This window comes from Acromyrmex echinatior, chromosome 5 (genome assembly GCF_024713525.1).
Source record: "Acromyrmex echinatior isolate Ae372 chromosome 5, ASM2471352v2, whole genome shotgun sequence".
NCBI classification, from domain to species: Eukaryota; Metazoa; Arthropoda; class Insecta; order Hymenoptera; family Formicidae; genus Acromyrmex; species Acromyrmex echinatior.
In genome coordinates, this window is record NC_141856.1 from 2,974,611 (window position 1) to 2,996,662 (window position 22,052).

The following is a 22,052-nucleotide window of genomic DNA, read 5'->3' on the forward strand; positions in this document are numbered from 1 at the left end:
ACCTAAAGGTACTTTTACATAGCAGTATCAAATCGCAAGGCGAGCAAATTGAGCGTCGAGGCATCATGGCTTGCAACTCAATTTTGATCACGTGACTTGTTTTTAGCGAATAGTGAGCTCACAATACTCAACGCTTTGCTCCTATGTCCACTTTTAAGAAATCAACCAATCACAATATATTATTCTCATATTCGACTGTGATAAATCAATATTTTAATTGTGTTTGCTGAAGTAGCACTGTCATAAAAAAAGAACCGAGTATCTAAAGAAAGGAATCGATTCAGTAAGAATCAATATTTCCAAGAAACAACTAATAAACGATTCTTTAGCGTCCAAAATGATCGGAAAAGAATTTTCCGCCACTACATCGTACATGCCAACAAAAGAAGTAAATTTTGAATTTACGCAAACATTTCCTCTCTCACGTTCTCCGATGACGAGAAATGAATTCGCTTTAAACGCATATTACAATATCTCAGTATCCGACATGCGGGGATCTATTCTGCCGATCGACTGCTAAGAGTGTGGAAAAGATCGACTGCCATTGTCGCTAACACGGACGATCACGATCGACCTAGCCAACACTGGGTCGCTTTCTACATCGATAAACACGAAATAGGAACGTATTTCGGTAGCTATGGTTTGTCGCCTTTAGATCCAAGATTCCTCTTACGACTTCGACGAAACTCCATCACGTATCGCTGGAATGCGACAACACTACAAGGAATACTTTCTCAAACTTGTGGACAATATTGCTGTGCATTTCTACATTTTAAGTGTAATGGCTATAATCTTAGCCAGTTTCTTAATCTGTTTACCTCTGATTGTAAGCGAAATGACCAATTGATCGTACAATTATTTAAAATTTGTTTTCATTGTAAACATAAATTCGTAAATTCTCATGCTGCATACCGTCATGTTCAAATGTGTATTCTTTCAAAAAAAATAAATAAATAACTATTTTTCTTTTAAATATCTCTCTAATATGTAATATCTTTTTTAAATAAACGTTTTGAACTTATAAATATTGCCTGTTTCTTATTCTTACCCCCACCCTCATTTACAATAAATACATTTTCTCTCGTATTACAGACTTAGATAATGTACATTAAATACATAAAATATAGAAAGAATTTTTTTTAAGTAATACTCGAAGACGTCGCGCCAGTTAAACATGTTCATTCTTATTTTACTTCTCCCTTTTCTTCCGAGCAAAAGTAAAAGCCCCTAGTCTCAAATTTTCTTATAAAATCTCATTTCTTATAAATAAAAAGGATTCACTAAAACGTCAACACGTCGGAGACATTGTGCCGCGCCAACAGAAATGACCGTCATAAAACCGTTTATTATTCATGCCTGGTGTTCGTACTCTGCTCTCACAAAAAATGTTACAGTCTCCACTCACCATTTTTTCGAATTTTACCCTCCATTTTATCAGAGATCCTTTATCACCCCCCCCCCTTCTCCAATTATCTCGTGTACGATGTGAATCAATCAGATCTTTGTCAAGTATAGGACGAACCAATCAGAACACACCATTTAATTACCTTATTACTCCCACCCTTCTCTCCTCGAACCAATCAGAGCGCGTTCTTTTTCTAGACAGAAAAAGCCGTCTAGACTACGCCCGGAGGGAGACGTGGAAGAGGTTTGACGCTCCATGGTTGCCCATATACTGCTTACCTTCTGCAGAAAAGAGTTTAAATCTCAATAAACGAGAAAATAACAATCGTTCATACATTTTCATCTCTAATTGGAGTAAATTGTAAAGTGAAAATAAAGATGTGTCTCAAATCATATACAGTCAATAATATATAATATATATAACATATATTAACAATGAGAAAAATGCCCCAGACGAGATACAGCAACACAATAGCAAGAGGAGACGAAAAGACAAAGGAAAAATACTAATTGGAGAAGGAATAAAAAAAGACAACTAGAAAGGGAAAAGACACTGTATTATATTAAAATATAATTCAGGCAACAAATCAGTATCATTTTGTTTATTAATTCCGAGTTTTTGTCATTTTATATGCACCATTTCCGAAATTAATCTTTTGTTACAGGAAAGTTCTATGACCAAGATTTTAACATCTTCCCATTTAAAATTATGGTTTTCCTCAATGCGGTGATAGAAATAATCAATAGAGATTAATAGGTATACAGGGTTGGCCATATTCGGAAAGATCTGGCAACCACTGTAACTTTTGACAGAGATGTTAGATCGAGTAACGACGTTTCCCATGATTGAAAAAAAAAACATCTTTCCGTCGAATATGGCCAACCCTGTACTGGGCCGTTTCTAGATCACTATGTTAGTGCGTATACGCGGTGCGTGCGTGCGTGCGTGCGTGCGTGCGTGCGTACGTACGTGTGTATGTGTGTGTGTGTGTGTGTGTGTGTGTGTGTGTGTGTGTGTGTGTGTGAGGGGTCCAAGGGTGGGGGAAGTACGTTGTTAGACTTAGGATTCGAGGAAGGGAGTCTGATGTCACTGGGCGAGGGAACCGCAGGAGGGGGAGATAGGGCCCGCCATGTTATTTTCTCTCTCTTCTACCCATTATAAAATTTTTCAGTTTTCTCCTTCCAACTCGTGCGGCCCTGTATTTACTCATGCTCTCTCGCTTCCTCCCTTTGCAATGCCATACCTACCATATTATTCGCGCGTTCTCTTTCTCCCGTTGCAGTCCTATATCTATTATCTTACTCACGCTCTCCCGCTTCCTCTCGTTGCAGTTCCATACCTATCATATTATTTGCGCTCTCTCTTCTTCCCCCGTTGTGTTCTCCCCCTCGTTGTCTTTTTTTCTCGATTTTAAATGAGTATTATTAAGATAAGTATTTATTCAACGATTATAAAATGATATAGCCTAGCGTGATAATGTCTGAATCTAAATGTAATAATTTTTCGTTGTGTAATGAGCGTCTTATCAATAACTAATTTAATATATAGGATATAATGAAAGAATAAAGATATAGAGACAAAGAGATAAATAAACACAGAGTAGTATATAATTTGATTCAAAAACGTATGCTACCAATTCACATTCTATAAGGAAACTTTTATCACAAATATTGTGCAACAAATTTACAGCATTGCGTTGATTAGTAACACATTCTTAACGTAAATATGAAATAAAATGTTTAAAGTTCTCACTCGTGTTATACACATTCTGAGATAGTCCTAAATATACTCGACACAATATTCAAGATCAAGCATAAAAAGCAAGGTTGATGACATCATATACAAACATTTACCACATAATGATAATTTTACTTTGTATGTACTTTGTATATACTTACCATACAGTTTACAAAATTCCACATTCAGGCCTTGAATGGTTAGGGATAGTGGCATAATTACAGACCACAGCTGCTCCTCGCGTCTGTCGATGAATGCCTTCCACGTGAGGTAGGATTATCCGGTTAGCACTAATTGCAATTTCCACATGGGATACAAGTCCTATACTGATTCCTATGTCTAAATATTTATAAACCGCATGCGTTAATGACTATCTCCTTCTCAAGATGTAAAGAGTAGTGAGGTTTCGAGTGAGAAGATACTGTAAAAGAAATAGAAAGCGATACGTAAAAAAAATATATAATATATAAAATGTATACACAAAATTTTTTATATATTATTGAACACAAATGTATACACAAAATTTTTTATATAATTGAACACAAATTTACTGTCCCCCATCTTGGTGCTTCATCCTGGTGAATCGAAACGTAATAGTACATAGCTTGAGATTTTGTTTTCAGAGAATTTAGCGATAGCTGTCCGTCGAATCCGTCTGAGAGACTGATGCAATAATGTTGTCCGGGTCCTTCTTTTAAATAGTACTCCCTTCCACATTTTTTTGACATATCCCAAAATGGGGATTTTTTTTCTTTTTAGATATTTTATATTTCGAAGAATAGTTGCTATACCGGTTGAAGGATATCGGATACGAGGTTTTCGCGTAGTAAATGCCATAAATGTATTAAATTAAATTAATTCGATCGTCTAAGTTCATAGCCATGTATTAGTATTGCGAATAAGAGTTTCAATTCAAGTTCTCTACCGCGAATCAAATGCATCGACGAACAATATTGTTTATCCATTTTTTTTTACATACAGAGTAATGGAAACTCACAACTCTCAATTAATGTTTTAAAGTATATATTAGGTGTTGGAATTAATTCGTAGCGTTTTTTAATGAAAGAATGTTATTTATTTCACATGAGCATTAAAAAATACATTAATGAAAGTACTTCCCATCACTTGTTAAACGCTACGAATTAATTCCAACACCTAATATAATACCCTCATAGATGTTTCTTCTGGAGTGGCCACAGTGGAAACTAATTGACTGATCCATTGAAGTTTGTGTATGTTTACACAAACATATAACATCAATATAATGTTGAAGAAAAATGGATGGAAAAATGGATTTTGCATTTCACGGATGAAGTAATGGAAAAAGAAATAAATGATCAACATGAAGAAATGTCCGATGAAAATCATGCTTTCACTGAGAGAAATTATTTTGTTATAGGAACAAATTAAGGGAAAGCAAATGTGATATTTGTTAAAAAACCGATTGATTTGTTATAATTACAAATTAATTCGTCATTGTAATAAATAATCAATAGTATCGTTAGCAAATAAGAGACTCATATATATATATAGGGTGTGAGAAAAAGTGTTTTTTAGTAAAATTCAAATGTTTTTCTTAGAGTATTAAAATCAATTTATTTAAATCAAATATGCTCCATTATTTTCAATAATATTTTGCCATTTTTTCTGGGGCAGAACCATAATCCCATCGCGATAGAACTTCTGTAGTTTCTGATCGAAAAACTGCTTCAAGTGATTTTCATGGGCCTCTTTTGAAGCCAGCTTTACACCATTAAGAGAGTTCTGCAAAGACTTAAACAAATAATAATCTAAGGATGCTACGTCAGGACTGTACGGTGGATACATTAAGACTTTCCAGCCAAGCTCTCGCAATTTTTGCCGAGTTATCAAAGATGTGTGTGGTCGAGCGTTGTTATGATGGAAGACGACACCCCCTCCTATTGATTAATTCTGGCTGCTTCCTCTCAATTGCTTGTTGTAATCTCTGCAATTGTTCACAGTAGAGTTCGGAATTAATTGTGATCGGGCGATAACAGCTCATAATGAACGATTCCTTTCCAATCCCACTACACACACAACAACACCTTCTTCGTCATCAATCCAGGTTTTGCAATTGCTTATGCCTTCTCTTCTTCCATTATCCACGATCTTTTGAGAATTCGATTATCGTACGCGATCCATTTTTCATCACCAATTATCATTCTCTTCAGAAATGGCTCAATTTCATTCCGTTTCAGTGGCGTATCGCAAATGTTAATTCGGTCCATCATGTTTTTAACACTCAACTCGTGAGGAACCCAAATATCGAGCTTCTTTTTGTATCCATCTTTGTGTAAATGATTTAAAACTGTTTTGTGGTCGATGCCTAGTTCCCTGGCAATCTCCACAATGCTCACATACTTATCACGCTTGACTTTTTCCATGATTTCATCGGACTTTTCAGTGATTGGTCGACCGGAGCGAGGTTCATCTTTTACATCGAAATTTCTAGGACGAAAACGAGCGAACCATTTCCGTGCTGTTGGTTTTGATAGAGTATCTTCACCGTAAGTAGCACAAATTTTGTCACAAGCCTGTGCAGCGTTCTTGCCTTTATCGTAGTAATATTGCAAAATGTAGCGAATTTTTTCCTTATTATTTTCATTTTCAAAATAAAATAAAATAATAAATAATTTTGATCCATTTCACCAATTTCAATCTTTTTCGGCTCAAAACAAAGGTTGAAATGTCACTTTTTAAACACATTTAGTGTTGTCGATGCGATTAGTAGTTACCGAGTACTGAGCATTTAATATCATGTAGTGGAAAAACGCCACGAACTTTTTCCCATACTCATATATTTTATATATATATATATAAAAGTAGACGATTGCAGGATCTCAAATCCTGAAGAAATTAACCAATTCTAATCAAGTATTCTTCCTATTGACTGTGCACATTTGAACGAGCCTAAAGTCTATCCAAAAGATAGATTAGATTCTATATATAATAGTTTGCTTCTGTTACTAATAATAATTGGTTGGTATAGCAGACTAGCAGCAAACACAACAACAAAATATGTTGTCACATATTCACTGATCACCGGTTAAAGATTCTGATGGCTTGCTAAATTAACAAAATCCTTTCTCTCAGTGTTGTCAAATAATTCGTGTTTTGGTAGTGATATGGAGAACGATGATGATATAATCAAAAAAATAATATATCGAGATTGAAATCGAGCTTAAGTAGACACCTTACGTCCTAGGAAAAAGATATGCTGCATTGAATTCTATTACACTGATGGTCATGGAAGATATTGCTCATCATACGTCGTAAGAATAAATCAATTTTCAAGTCTTCGTGCTGTTCAAAAAAATGATACCGACATGTGTGCGCTTCTCAAAGATTACTACTGTTCAGAATGCAAAGGTTTTCTTTATCAAATAATGCCGTGTAACATGTGTCCTATTTGCATACAGTGATAACATGGTGTTGTGAAAATTTTATCAAAGGTAAAAACAGACTAAAAATATACATTTTCTTAAAACTTTTTTAATGAAAAGTCTGTCTTTAGCGACCAATATGTATATATAATTAAAAATTACGTAAAAATTTTTTGTACTAAAAAAGTTCTTTAAGAAATTAATAAATTTTCTTTTTTCAGATGCTTACACTTTTTAGTTCAAATGCAAAACTAGAGATCCACACAATAGAAAAAATAAACGACTGTGCCATCAAATTACCGAGCGAAGACGACAAATGGTTGAGCTTCGGCAACTATATCAGGAAGAAATGTATCCCGGTCATGATCTACGCCAACCTGGAATGCATCCTGAAGAAAACGGAGAGGGATAAACGAAAACGTCTGGGATATCGAAACGTCCGGCTACACGTTCCAGCATCATCGAGTATTTAATTTAGCATATTATGTCCGCTGTTCGTATGACGATTTGTTATATAAATTTCGTCGCGGTTCGCCGAGGAACTTAGAAACTTAGCGTAAAATAAAGATTATTTTGTCCACTAACGTTCGCATGACAGATTTTACGCGAAATGATATGATAAATTTTAACAACGCTACGCATTGCCACATATGTGATAAACTGTTTGCGCCAGATAACAAGCGGGTACACGATCATTGTCACTTGATCACTTGATACAAAGATATCGCACATTTAAATTGCAACTTGAATTACAAAGATTCATATTGCATTCCCATAGTTTTTTATAATTTATCGGGATACGACGCGCATTTTATTATCAAATATAACTATCATGTATAAAGAACGTATATAGATATATTTCCTACAACAAAAGAAAAATATATTTCCTTGACAAAACATGACGACATTACAAATAATAAGAAAAAATATATAAAATTACGTTTTATTGATTTATGATTGACTTATAAATTTCTCAGTATCAATTTAGAAAAATTGGCGTCATATCTCAATAAAGATAAATGGAAAATTACACGGCCAGAATTTTTTAACCTCAGCGCAGACGATTTCGATCTTCTCACACGCAAAGACATATTTCCGTACGAGTACATTGACTGCGTCGAAAAGTTAGAGGAAACCGAGTTATCATCGCGAATTATTTTACAGCTCACTGACAGGTGATATCCGAAAGCGATTACGCGTACGCTGTGTGGCAGCGATTCTCCATTTAAACGCTCGATGAATATAGCGATCTGTATTTAAAGACAGACGTTTTATTGTTACCCGACGTTTTCGAAAATTTCCGTAACAGTTACTAAGTTACGGGCTCGATCCCGCGTATTATTATACTCTACCGAGTTTTACATGGGATGCGATATCGAAACATACACGTATAAAATTCGAACTTCTTACGAACATTGACACATTCGAAGGCGGTATACGTGAGCCAATGTTCAAACAAATATGCACAGGCTAACAACAAATGCAGTCGCACGATTCATAGAAACAATCGACTTTGATGTTAACAACCTGTACGGTTGGGCAATGTATCAACCATTACCATATGGCGATTTTCGATAAATCGACGATGTAGAAAATTTTGATGTTACGACCATCGCGACAGATTCACGGATTACGTTCTCGAGGTAGACTTGGAGTAGCCGCAACATCTTCACGACGTTCACACAGATCTACCATTCTATCCGATACGCGAGAAACCACCCGACAAGCGAGAAAAAAAGCTCTTCGCTACGTTGTATAAGAAGCGTTACGTAATTCATTATCATAATCTACAGCAATGTAACCGTCACGGTTTTAATATCGCAAAAATTTAGTACTACAATCTCCATGTGTGGCTCGCAAATACATCGAACTCAATACAAAGTTTATAACTTTTGTCATCAACGAGTTTAAGAAAAATTTGTATAAATTAATGAATAATACTGTATTTGGTTAAACCATGGAGAACGTGCGCAATCACGTCGAAGTGTGACTTGTAACGCGTTGGGACGAGAGATACGGTGCGGAGGGAATGATCGCGAAACCAAACTTTTGTAGAAGCGTTTTTTCCGAAAATCTAGTCGCGATAGAAATGCGTAAACTCGAGGCGAAATTCGACAAAACCGATATATGTGGATATGTGTATCATTGATATATACAAGACATGTTCGTACGAATTTCACCACGAGGACATTGCACCGCTATTTCGTGAAAATTATAAAGTTATGTATTACACTGATATGGATAGTCTTATTTACTACATCGAGTGCGACAACGTCTACAATATTATAAAACGTGTTATTAATCGATTCGACACTAACGATGCGGTTGACAATGCGTATAGTATTCAGCTAGCTAATAAAAAAGTTCCGGGCTTAATGAAAGATGAAAACAACGGCTCGATCAATTCGTTGGGTTTAAAATAAAAATATACGCCTTGCACGTCGATGGGAAAAAGAATACGAAGAAAGGAGTCAAAAGTAGTAACGTTATAGCGACATTTGATGATTACATGCGATTTCTAAATAACGAAAAGAAGCATAGGCAATCGTGCATAAGATCGAAATTGCAAGAAGTATACACTATATCGGAAACAAAAATTGCTCTAAGTTCATACGATGACAAGCGATACATTATGTCAGATTCTACAGACACACTGCCATGGGCACTACATTATAAAATATTACTATATAAAAAAAAAAGAGAAATAAGTAAAATGAATTTCATTTCTGTACACTTATGTATTTGTAATAAAAAAAAAACTTATTTTTGTATGTTTATATTATATATTTTTTAATTAAAGAAAAATCTCAATTACATGTTTACATATTGTAATAAATATATACTGATATATAATTCGTAGAAATATATTCATTTATAACACATTGTTTTTGAGTATCCCTGAATTGTGTGTGTATGAATTACAAAATTCCAGCCATTTCATATAAACGTCATTCCCCTTTTTGCACAACACTATTTCAACTAGATATACACAGTGCGACAAATATGTTCCCGGACACGAACCACATCTCAGTAACCAATGGCGACATCTGTGCGTTCAAACATGCATTTTAAAGGTTGAACATTTTGCTATCATCTGTCAAAGTTTCATTCATTTTGGTTGACATATAACGAAGATATGACAGTTCATGTTAAACAAGATTTTGGTCGAGGTAGAAATTTTAATATGGAACAAAGAGCAGTGATTAAATTTAACGCAAAACTTGGTAAAAGTGCATCAGAAACATTCCGATCGATGCAACAAGTTTACGGCAGTCAATGTCTAGGTCTTACAGCTGTTTTTGAGTGACATAAGCGTTTTTTGGAAGGCAGAGAGACCCTTGAAGATGACAAAAAATCAGGACGGCCAATTTTGGTTCGAACACCCGAAATGATCGAAAAAGTACGTGATTTTGTTGCAAATGATCGCAATGCATCACTAAAAATGATGGAGGAGACTTTAAATATCAGTAGAGAAACGATTCGAATCATACACATATTTTTCGCACTGTGTATCGTCCGAATGAACATAATCGATTTTATTTTTATTTAGAGTCATGGCACGCGGTATTACACCTTTTCCGACTTTTTCACCTAACTTGTTGTTTTAGTTTCCTAGCGCGTGATATGCCCGTTCCAACTTGTATTTTACCTGACACCAAGGATGCTTTTATATTTTTATATTTGTATTCTTTGCTACCCACTATTGGATTATCCGCGGCTTTATTTATGACTGCGGCTATGAGCATTCGTTGCCAACAGTATACTTTTATATGCTAGTTTATCATTCTCTGTGTAAATAGTGTCGTCGGGAATTCTTTTGAAAATTAATTCGTACAACCCAGGTGTACCTTCGTATTTTACTACATCTATGATCAGGAAATCAATCGTGTCTAAATCGAATTGTTTATCACCGAGCATCGTGCTGTTCTCGCTGAGAGAATACACCATGATCGATCTCCTTTTTTTCTATCGCCACCGAGAAGCATGTTTATGTATTTTTGTCCCAAAGGCTCCCGTTGATCATGCAACTCCTCACGAACTTGTTGCGTTTGCAAAGACTGTTTAACTAACATTTCAAGCGGTTCATTGGGCATTTCATAAATGTCTTCGGCTAAGGAAGAATAAATGTTCCTACGATAATTTGCGTGATGCGGTCCATGTAGAATTAAATGAATCCGACATGACAATCGATTCCTTTATGCGTTGCTTTTTAGGCGATGGTGTGTTAATTGAAGTCATGCTTTATCCAGAAACCATTATTATCATCTTCGTTATCTTCGTTATCTTCGTTATCTTTAGGTTTTCTTTTCTTAATAATTTTATCCTTTGCAACATTTACTTCTTTCTTAATCGGCTGATTCCTTGCCAGCGGTGTTTTCAACAATTTGTTTTAGAGATTCGATGCTAGGCTGAAAGTGTCTCTCCAGCACTATGTCTTCTTTTATTTTATTGGTTTTCAAAGCGCGATACTTTTTACGATCACTGGTTTCGAATCACTGCACATTTTTGCAATCTGCTTTGCTACTCTTTCACAATCCATGTTATACTCGAGAGGGAACATTGCGTAAGTGACGTATCTACAACGACTAACCACGTTACAATATCGCATACTCATTAAATTCTTTTTTTATATCATCCATTTGTGAGCGCACTGTCTTTGTCTATCACAACGAATCCATACTTTCGCTGCCAACAACAGCGATACAATTCACAAAAATCTTCGTAAGATTAATGTCGGTATTTACATTGTATATATGTTTCAGATTGGTACCATCCTATTTGAACAGGATCAACAGATTTGCATTATCACGTATAACAGTGCTCGGAATTAGTTGCCCATTTCAAGCAGATTCCTGAGGCGACCCCCACTACCACTCGAGACTTGGCGGCCGAGCCCACGTAACGCTGTACTCCAGGAGCGTCGCGATACAAAAAGTATGCTGGGAGCATATCTTCCGGCAAATATCAATAAAATATTTTCTTTCCTACATGATTTTTATTTTAATATTTAAATTTTTTATTATTAATATATTATATATATATATATTCTACAATAATATAATAAACAATAATATAATAAAAAATTATTATAATATTGTAATTACGACGTAATTACAGTATTATAATAATTTTTATTTAAATTGAGTGCTCTTCGATATTTTCGACATGCATTATTTATTCGGATTTCGTTCGTATGATCAATGAGCCCGAGAAAATGTGGAATTAATGGTAAGTATCTCATTTTTATTATTATATTTTAAAATATTGTATTTAAATATAAATACAATGCCTTTTTGTCGGACAAAAAAAAAAACAAGAAGTTCTAACTCTTATTTGCCTGAATTAATACTAATATTAGTTTATTTATTGAGAGTTTTTTTTATTATTAATAAATATTAATAAATATTACTCTATATTTAAAATTATTTATTCCTTTGTCTCTACACCTTCCTTCGTCATGCTCCGTATATTAAATTAGTTGATAAGGCGCTCATTATACAACTAAAAATTATTACATTTAGATTCAGACATTATCACGCTAGGCCATATCATTTTAAAATCGTTGAATAAATATCTATCTTAATAATACCCATTTAATAAAATCGATAAGAAAAGACACGAAAATATAACAGGGGAAGAAGAGGGAATAAAATGGTAGGTATGGGACTGCAATGAGAGGAAGCGGGAGAGCATGAATAAGATGATAGGTATAGGACTGTAACGGGAGAAAGAGAACGCGCGAATAATGCGGTAGATATGGAACTGCAATGGGAGGAAGAGAGAGAGCATGAGTATAGGGTCTCAATGAGTTGGAGGAAGAGAACTGCACCTTATAATGGGTGAAAGAAAGAGAATAACATGGCGGGCCCTGTTTCCCGCGAGCCATGATGACCCCACCCCCTCTCCCAAAAGATAATATTTCATTGACGTCAATTTCAGATTATTGTGATAACAGTTATTGCGATTACTGATTGGAACTCTAAAAGTAGTTTAACAGAGGAGAGAAATTAAAAATTAATGTATATTGTAAAATTATTGTATATTGTATATTTATAAAAATAGTCATTAGTCCTTAAAACTGTGAGTAAGGATAAGTTTTTAAAAAATTTATAATGCTTTTCATTCTAAAGACTTTATGTGATTCGTTTTAATCTGCACGTTAAAAAATGTGTTAGCTTTTCATTTAAATTAGGTATAAAATCACAATTAATTATCATATTTCATAATATTATTAATATTATTAGAATAAAATCTTTCGTATAAGTATTGAAATTAATACTGAACTAATTTTTATATTTACATATAATACATTACTTAATTGTGAAGTTTATTTATTATTAAACTAACTGTTTTAGGAACAAATGTAATCTTAACAACTAGATTAATTTAAATTAATATTTATGTTACGTCCAGAGAGAGACTCCACGAGTCTTTTCTTTCATAGAAAATTTATATCGAACGTTCATTGTGTTATTAGGAAATAAATAATTTTTATTTAATATAGCAAACCAAATACTGATAAAATAATTAAAATTTTTCTAGTGACAAATTTAATCGACAGGACTCAGAGTTAGTCAAGTCACGGGGACAGAAGGTCAATCATTGTCCAATAAATCTTTTACATTAAAGCTTTGTTTACCAGTATTTGACGTTGCTCGCGCGTTTTCGGAGTTAGATAAGACTAATTACAAACATCCACCAATCCGATTCCTCCAAGTGTTCAATTCCTAGAAGACTAGAATGACCTACTGCCAAAAACAAAGAAGGACATATTGTCCCCACGAATATAAATACGAGGCCTCTTTGAGGAACACAATCAGTAATACACCATCAGTTTCTGTAATTCCGAAACCATAGTCTCGGTTAGTGCGTGAAGTTTTCCCGATCGGTTGTATAAAACATCGTTCCTGAATCGGTTTCCCTTAATATTCAAGACCAACTTCTTCGAGAGCCCGCACTACCAGCCCCATCTTCTGGCCAAGTTGTTTGAAAGATTCATTACCGTTATCCTCTCGTTCAATTGAAGAGATAGTGAGTAATTAATTCCTCAATACTTCGAAAAACATTTTCATTAGTATGAAACGAACCATTGCAGAAATTGCCATTTTTCGACTCCCATCCATTTCCTGGCTGTCTGATAAAACCATTCTTTTCCATTTCATATTTGTTTAAAACAATTAATTATATTACTGGAATGTTTCGAGCAGGTCATACTCATTTCTTCTGATTATCTGAAGCAGTAAAACGCTTCTCGTAATTCTCTCTTTATTATGATTACTCGAAGCGGTAAAGCACTTTGAGCACTTTGAGTAGTTACTTCTCTTTATCACTTCACCTTTACTTGGAGCGGTAGAAAGCTTCAGGTAATTCATTCTTATTCTTCCTATTACATGAAACAATAAAATGATTCTCGTGATTACTTAAGGTGATAAAGCGCTTTGAGCGATTACATTTCTTTATTCTTCCTATTACATGAAGCGGTAAAATGCTTTTCGTGATTATTTGAAGCGGTAAAGAGATTCAAGTGATTACATTTCCTTATTATTCTTGATACTTGAAGCAGTAAAACGCATCGAGTGATTCATATTCATTCTTTCCGATTACATGAAGCGATAAAACTCTTGTAAAAATTCTCTCTCTCTCTCTCTCTCCCTCCCTCTCTTTCTCTCTCTCTCTCTTTCGGATTACTTAGAACAGCAAACCGCTTTGAGTAATTCACTCATTTCTCGGTCTCTATTATCACTCAAAGCGATAATGCGCTTTGAGTGATTCAAATCACCTCATTTTATTTATTTTTGTTTTTGTTTTTTCTTTTCTCTTTTTTCCTTCCAATGCAAATACTCTTCATCAATTTCGATATCATAACTCCTTAAATTAAAAAGGGAAATTTCTAATGTAGATGATAAAGCACAATCGCCGTCGGGCGAGTTGAAAGAAGCGAGCCAAGATTGAGGCACTTAAAAAAAGGGGGATTCCGATAATCATTAAAATTCAGTCGGGAACTTTCATCTTCAAAGAACCCCGTGGTCAGCTGGAGAAGGCCCATAAAAAGCCAATTATTCAAGAGAAGCTCTCACCCTCAGCGATTTCTGTGGTGGATTTGACCGAAAACGATCCTTCATCCCTTCCATCCCTAAATTTTGATTTTCCTTCCCCTTCTTACTCTCTTACCCTGACAGATTCTCCACACCTCGCAATTCCTCCTCTCTCTTTCTCCCCGTCCCTTCTGAGGACAATAAATTCTTCGATGAGATCTTTCAATCACTTGAAACCCTTGCCGAGTCTGTAAAGTTCTCCCTCCCTTTGACCGCACCACGTCACCCCACATAAACACACACACACATACATATATTGCCATAAAACCTAGATGTTAGCTTAGTTTTTTAGTATTATTATTTAAAGTGCATGTATATAACTAATCTGTGCTTCACGGGTTTTCTCCATGTCTTGGTCCATTCTTGATGTGTCAACGTTTCGTAGGCCTTGCAGTCCACTTCATCAGGGCGAGGAGCAGCCTGATACTGAGCTGTTCCTCTAGGTCCTTCCTTTTTATGTTACGCTACTTGTTGAGATGGGAGTTTTTTGGTGATGGAGGGGGGGGGGAGGTTAGAGTGATGGGGGAGACAGATAGTGACATCTTGGTCGGTCTTTGCTGGTCGGGAGGATAGTCTTCCATATCTTACTTATGTTATAGTCATTATCCCTGTTTAGATTGTTAGGGTGTTTTTGTATTTCTATGGCTTCTCTGTATTTTCTTGGGAAGTATGATGTGGTGTTGGTTATTGTGGTTGCTTGGTCAAACAGTATTTGATGTCCTGTTTCGACGTTATGTTCTGATAGTGCCGACTGTGTGACGTGTTTCAGTCTGACGTCTCATTGGTGTTCTTTTATCCGTAGGTTTACCATTCTCCCGGTTTCCCCGATGTATACTTGTCCGCAGGAACACGGTATTCTGTATACTCCTGCGGAACTGAGTGGCGGTCTTGGATCTTTGGGATTTCTTAAGATTTGTCCTATCTTCTTGGGTGATTTGTAGATAGTTCGGATATTGTGTTTGTTCAATATCCTGCCGATCCGGTCTGTAGTTCCTTTGACGTAAGGGAGAATGATTAGGGTCCTGTCGTCTGTTTGTGTGTTCGGAGCCGTTGTCTTGTTTGTGTGTTTGTTGATTATTTTGGTTATGTCTATTTTGTTGTGTCCGTTGTTTTGTAGGGCCTGTTTTAGGTGATTTATTTCTGTCCGTAGATGTCCTCTGTCGGAGATGGCGAAGGCTCTGTGTACCAGTGAGTTTATTATGATTGTTTTTGTGCTGGGTGGTGGTGTGACTCAGCATGTAAGTATCTGTCCGTGTGTGTTGTTTTTCTGTACACTTGATGCCCTAGGGTGCCGTTGGCCTCCTTTGACACCAGCACATCTAGGAATGGGAGTTTCCCGTTTTCCTCTATGTCTATGGTAAAACGGATATTGGGGTGTTGTTTGTTGAGGTGGATGAGGAATTTTCGGAGTTCAGATCTGCCGTGTCTCCATATCACAATTGTGTCGTCTACGTACCGGAACCAGACTTCTGGTTTCTTTGGTGCTTTCCTGAGAGCCTCTTTCTCGAAGTGTTCCATGAAGATGTTAGCGATTACAGGAGAAATGGGAGAGCCCATAGCTGCTCCTGACGTTTGTTCGTAGAAATGGTTGTCGTAAGAGAAGTACGTGGTCGTTAGGCAGTGCTCTATTAGTGGGATGAGGTCGGAGGAGACTTTTTGTAAGGTTTTTATTATGTTAATCGTATCTTTTATTGGGACTTGTGTAAACAGGGATTCTACGTCGAAGCTAACGAATAGATCTGTGGGCTGTAGTCGGATTTTTTGGATTTTATGTATGAAGTCCGTTGAGTTGGTTATGAGTGATTCTGTTTTTCCAGTCAGAGGTTGTAGTGTTTTTGCTAGGAAGCGGGATAGGTTAAATGTCGGGGACTTTATGGCGCTAACAATTGGTCTGAGGGGGACGTTGGGTTTGTGTATTTTTGGTAGTCCATATAGTCTCGGTGGGAGAGGGTTTGTGGGTTTTAATGTTTTTTTGGTTGCGTTTGGGATGTTGCTTTTTTCCACAAGGTCCCTGGTGTTCTGTGTGATTGTGTTGGTTGGATCCTTGTCAAGCTTTCTATACGTTTTATCCGAGAGCAGACCTTTCATCTTTTTCTTGTAGTCTGATGTGTTTATGACTACTGTCATGTTGCCCTTGTCGGCTGGCAGCATGATGTCTGTGTCCCTGTTTAGGTCTTGTAGGGCCAATCGCTCCTGTCTGGTGATGTTTGATGACGGGGGTTTGGCTTTGGACAGGACGTTGGCTACCTGTCTGCGGATATCGTCTGCCTGCTCTGAAGGGAGCCGATAGATGGTTGACTCTATTTGGTTGATTATTTCCTCTTTTGGAATTTTCTTAGGTGCCACCGCGAAATTAGGGCCTTTGGCCAGTGCGGATATAGTGTTTTGGGACAGGTTTTTGTTCGATACGTTTTTGACGTAATGTAGGGGGGGGTTTGGTTTTTTGTGAGGGGCGAGGTTCATATATTTCTGTTTCTGTCTATCAGAGGATTGGGTAAAAATTAGTCTGGCTTGTTTATATGTAATGCGGTCCAGGATTTGCCAGATGTCATGTCGTAGCGTGGCGGATAGGAACAGATGCAGTTTAAAGATGTTGTGGGAGATCTGGGCTATTCGTAATTTAGTGAAATGGATACGTTCTTTGATAAGGATAAGGCTGGTTTTGTGGAGGATGTTTTGGAGGACATTTCACTAAGTCACGAATAGCCCAGATCTCCCACAACATCTTTAAACTGCATCTGTTCCTATCCGCCACGCTACGACATGACATCTGGCAAACCCTGGACCGCATTACATATGAACAAGCCAGACTAATTTTTACCCAATCCTCTGATAGACAGAAACAGAAATATATGAACCTCGCCCCTCACAAAAAACCAAACCCCCCCCTACATTACGTCAAAAACGTATCGAACAAAAACCTGTCCCAAAACACTATATCCGCACTGGCCAAAGGCCCTAATTTCGCGGTGGCACCTAAGAAAATTCCAAAAGAGGAAATGATCAACCAAATAGAGTCAACCATCTATCGGCTCCCTTCAGAGCAGGCAGACGATATCCGCAGACAGGTAGCCAACGTCCTGTCCAAAGCCAAACCCCCGTCATCAAACATCACCAGACAGGAGCGATTGGCCCTACAAGACCTAAACAGGGACACAGACATCATGCTGCCAGCCGACAAGGGCAACATGACAGTAGTCATAAACACATCAGACTACAAGAAAAAGATGAAAGGTCTGCTCTCGGATAAAACGTATAGAAAGCTTGACAAGGATCCAACCAACACAATCACACAGAACACCAGGGACCTTGTGGAAAAAAGCAACATCCCAAACGCAACCAAAAAAACATTAAAACCCACAAACCCTCTCCCACCGAGACTATATGGACTACCAAAAATACACAAACCCAACGTCCCCCTCAGACCAATTGTTAGCGCCATAAAGTCCCCGACATTTAACCTATCCCGCTTCCTAGCAAAAACATTACAACCTCTGACTGGAAAAACAGAATCATTCATAACCAACTCAACGGACTTCATACATAAAATCCAAAAAATCTGACTACAGCCCACAGATCTATTCGTTAGCTTCGACGTAGAATCCCTGTTTACACAAGTCCCAATAAAAGATACGATTAACATAATAAAAACCTTACAAAAAGTCTCCTCCGACCTCATCCCACTAATAGAGCACTGCCTAACGACCACGTACTTCTCTTACGACAACCATTTCTACGAACAAACGTCAGGAGCAGCTATGGGCTCTCCCATTTCTCCTGTAATCGCTAACATCTTCATGGAACACTTCGAGAAAGAGGCTCTCAGGAAAGCACCAAAGAAACCAGAAGTCTGGTTCCGGTACGTAGACGACACAATTGTGATATGGAGACACGGCAGATCTGAACTCCGAAAATTCCTCATCCACCTCAACAAACAACACCCCAATATCCGTTTTACCATAGACATAGAGGAAAACGGGAAACTCCCATTCCTAGATGTGCTGGTGTCAAAGGAGGCCAACGGCACCCTAGGGCATCAAGTGTACAGAAAAACAACACACACGGACAGATACTTACATGCTGAGTCACACCACCACCCAGCACAAAAATAATCATAATAAACTCACTGGTACACAGAGCCTTCGCCAACTCCGACAGAGGACATCTACGGACAGAAATAAATCACCTAAAACAGGCCCTACAAAACAACGGACACGACAAAATAGACATAACCAAAATAATCAACAAACACACAAACAAGACAACGGCTCCGAACACACAAACAGACGACAGGACCCTAATCATTCTCCCTTACGTCAAAGGAACTACAGACCGGATCGGCAGGATATTGAACAAACACAATATCCGAACTATCTACAAATCACCCAAGAAGATAGGACAAATCTTAAGAAATCCCAAAGATCCAAGACCGCCACTCAGTTCCGCAGGAGTATACAGAATACCGTGTTCCTGCGGACAAGTATACATCGGGGAAACCGGGAGAATGATAAACCTACGGATAAAAGAACACCAACGAGACGTCAGACTGAAACACGTCACACAGTCGGCACTATCAGAACATAATGTCGAAACAGGACATCAAATACTGTTTGACCAAGCAACCACAATAACCAACACCACATCATACTTCCCAAGAAAATACAGAGAAGCCATAGAAATACAAAAACACCCTAACAATCTAAACAGGGATAATGGCTATAACATAAGTAAGATATGGAAGACTATCCTCCCGACCAGCAAAGACCGACCAAGATTCCACTATCTGTCTCCCCCATCACTCTAACCTCCCCCCCCCTCCACCACCAAAAAACTCCCACCTCAACAAGTAGCGTAACATAAAAAGGAAGGACCTGGAGGAACAGCTTAGTATCAGGCTGCTCCTCGCCCTGATGAAGTGGACTGCAAGGCCTACGAAACGTTGGCACATCAAGAATGGACCAAGACATGGAGAAAACCCGCGAAGCACAGATTAGTTATATAGAAAGCACCCATGGAAGCATCAAAAAGAGTGCATGTATATATATATATATGTAACCAACAATCTTTCATAAAAGGATGGGGGGGACAGTGATTATTATTTATTTCGGCGCCCTTCTAATTTATTCCATCTTCCCAAAGATCGTACTAGCCTTATCCCTGATCAAAAGACCATTAAGTTTCTTGACCTAAAAAGAAGACCGACAGATGCACTGTCACAGATTGGGTAATTGTATCGCATATCAACATTCATCCCCAACTGGGATCCATTAAAGTGCTTTCGACTTGTGGCACACGTCTTCGGAGTAATCACAAGAGTGGAGTCTGTAGCGTTCTTCCCTAATCTCCCTCCACTTCTAATTCCTTCTTTCGTTCAAGACAAAAAATTCTGAAGCTTGGACGTAACATTTACATTAAGTATTTTTTGAAGAATTTTGATTTTTAATAATTATCAAGAGACATACAGGGTCCATTATGAAAGTAACGCGCATGATTTTATTGTGACGCGAATATCCATCGCAGCGGGGTAAAATGGGTCGGGAAATGTGGTGGGGGGTCTGCCCTTCCAAGGCAGCCGGTTTTCTCCGAGCAGTCTGAATGGAAAGACGTGAAGTGCCTCCGCGTGAAGTGTGTTTTTCGACTTTGTAACACGGCGCGTGGAGCGTTCGCTTGAACAGCGATACGCCATCAAGTTTTGCGTGCGACTTGGAAAGAATACAACATTCCAGAAACATTCCAGATGCTTCAAGAGACCTTCAAGGACGACTGCAGTTCAAGGTCACAGTCCGGGAGGTGGCACAAGGCATTCAAGGAGGACCGGGAGGAGGTCGCCGACGAACCCCGTTCTGGACGCCCAATAACGGCCAGAACCGACGAAAACGTGAATCGTGTGTGCAAAGTTTTGCGTTCCGACCGTCGATTGAGCATCCAGTACATCGCTGACACCCTAAACATGTCCACATTTACGGTACATGGGATAGTGACGGAGAATCTGCAAATGCGCAAGGTCTGCGCGAAGCTTGTGCCGCGATCAAGCTCCACCATGACAATGCCCCCAGCCACACGGCCTTCATCGTTGCCAACTACCTGGCCCGGAGCAACACCCCGGTGGTCCCCCAGCCCCCTTACAATCCCGACTTGGCTCCGTGCGACTTTTTTTTGTTTCCCCGTCTGAAGAGAGAGCTGAAAGGAAAGCATTGGGAGTCCGTGGAAAACATCCAAAAGCATGTTACAAGAGACATTCCCGTCGAGAAGTTTCAGCGTGCCTTCCAAGCGTGGCAGACACGTCTCCGCAAGTGTATTGATTCAGGGGGAGAGTATTTTGAAAAATTTTGAGCATTTGTACCGCTACGATCAATAAATCTATTTTTCCCAGAAAATGCGCATTACTTTTATAATGGACCCTGTATATATATACAGAGTGTTGCATAAATGGGAGCTTAATATTTCAAGGAACGAAACAGGATAAAATTATGAATTAAAAATTCTTTTGCCAATTTTGGCTCAGACGATTATTTACCGAGTTATTAATGGTTAAAGTTGATCAATCAGATTGTGCGCAGCCAGAGTCCGCAGGAACATGCCACAGTACTCCTCGAGAGCTTGTATTTTTCCATTGAAATTTTATGCATTGAATTTTTCATATTAACAAATAAATACATGAACAAATAAATAAGTAGATAAATAAAAATAGATAAATAAATAGACTAAAATAAAATAAAATTTATCTAAAATAAAACAATAAATAAAATAAGGTAAAATCTAATCTAAATCATATGTCTATCTAAAAAATAAAATAAAATAAATAAATAAAATAAAATAAAATATCATAAAATAAGTAAGTAAAATGACATGAAAACCTAATGTAAAATAAAAAATATCTTAAAACAATGTAAAATAAAATCTATTGTTACGTCCAGCTCGCGGAGACATTCTCGCGAACGCGTTCATACACTCCCGGCTCACAGAAATGATCAACACGAATATTATAAAAAGAATAAGAAGAGTTTATTATAAAATACAGAACACACACATACGTAAAGCTCAGAGCACACGATCGATGAGAGGATAAGCGGATCGAGAGGTACATCCGAGCACAGCAACGGCTCACATTCAAACCTGCCAATCTTGTTAAATAACAGAACCACGTGTCGTTGAGCAACGCGACTTTCAGGACTTCACGAGTGACAATCTACGGTGTCGATACGGGCATAAAATTGTCCTCCTTCCCTTGAATTGTCGTCCCGACAATTATGATTTTCCCAAGAACGTTGGCCTCCAAGGAATTCGGGGCTCCCGACCAATTTCTTGCTTCCTACTATGCTACTACAGCAGCTTCCCAGAGCTCTGATCCTCCTAGGACCCAATCCTCCGGCCTATTCTTGAGGCCTTCTGAGTCTTCCTCCCTTCCGA

The 22,052-nt window shown here is 37.6% G+C and overlaps 2 protein-coding genes across 2 annotated transcripts; one reads left to right on the plus strand and one right to left on the minus strand.

The window, feature by feature from the left end:
• Positions 1–5,241: 5,241 nt before the first annotated feature.
• Positions 5,242–8,241, minus strand: LOC105144000 (histone-lysine N-methyltransferase SETMAR-like). The gene is made up of 2 exons (XM_087406144.1): positions 8,181–8,241; positions 5,242–5,714 (listed from the first exon to the last, which is right to left on the minus strand). Exons 1-2 carry the CDS (start codon positions 8,239–8,241, stop codon positions 5,242–5,244), a joined length of 534 nt encoding a protein of 177 aa, XP_087262270.1.
• A 9,253-nt stretch (positions 8,242–17,494) lies between these two features.
• Positions 17,495–20,814, plus strand: LOC147909672 (uncharacterized). The gene is made up of 4 exons (XM_087406145.1): positions 17,495–18,073; positions 18,212–18,684; positions 18,780–19,369; positions 20,369–20,814. Exons 1-4 carry the CDS (start codon positions 17,495–17,497, stop codon positions 20,812–20,814), a joined length of 2,088 nt encoding a protein of 695 aa, XP_087262271.1.
• The last annotated feature ends 1,238 nt before the right edge of the window (positions 20,815–22,052 follow it).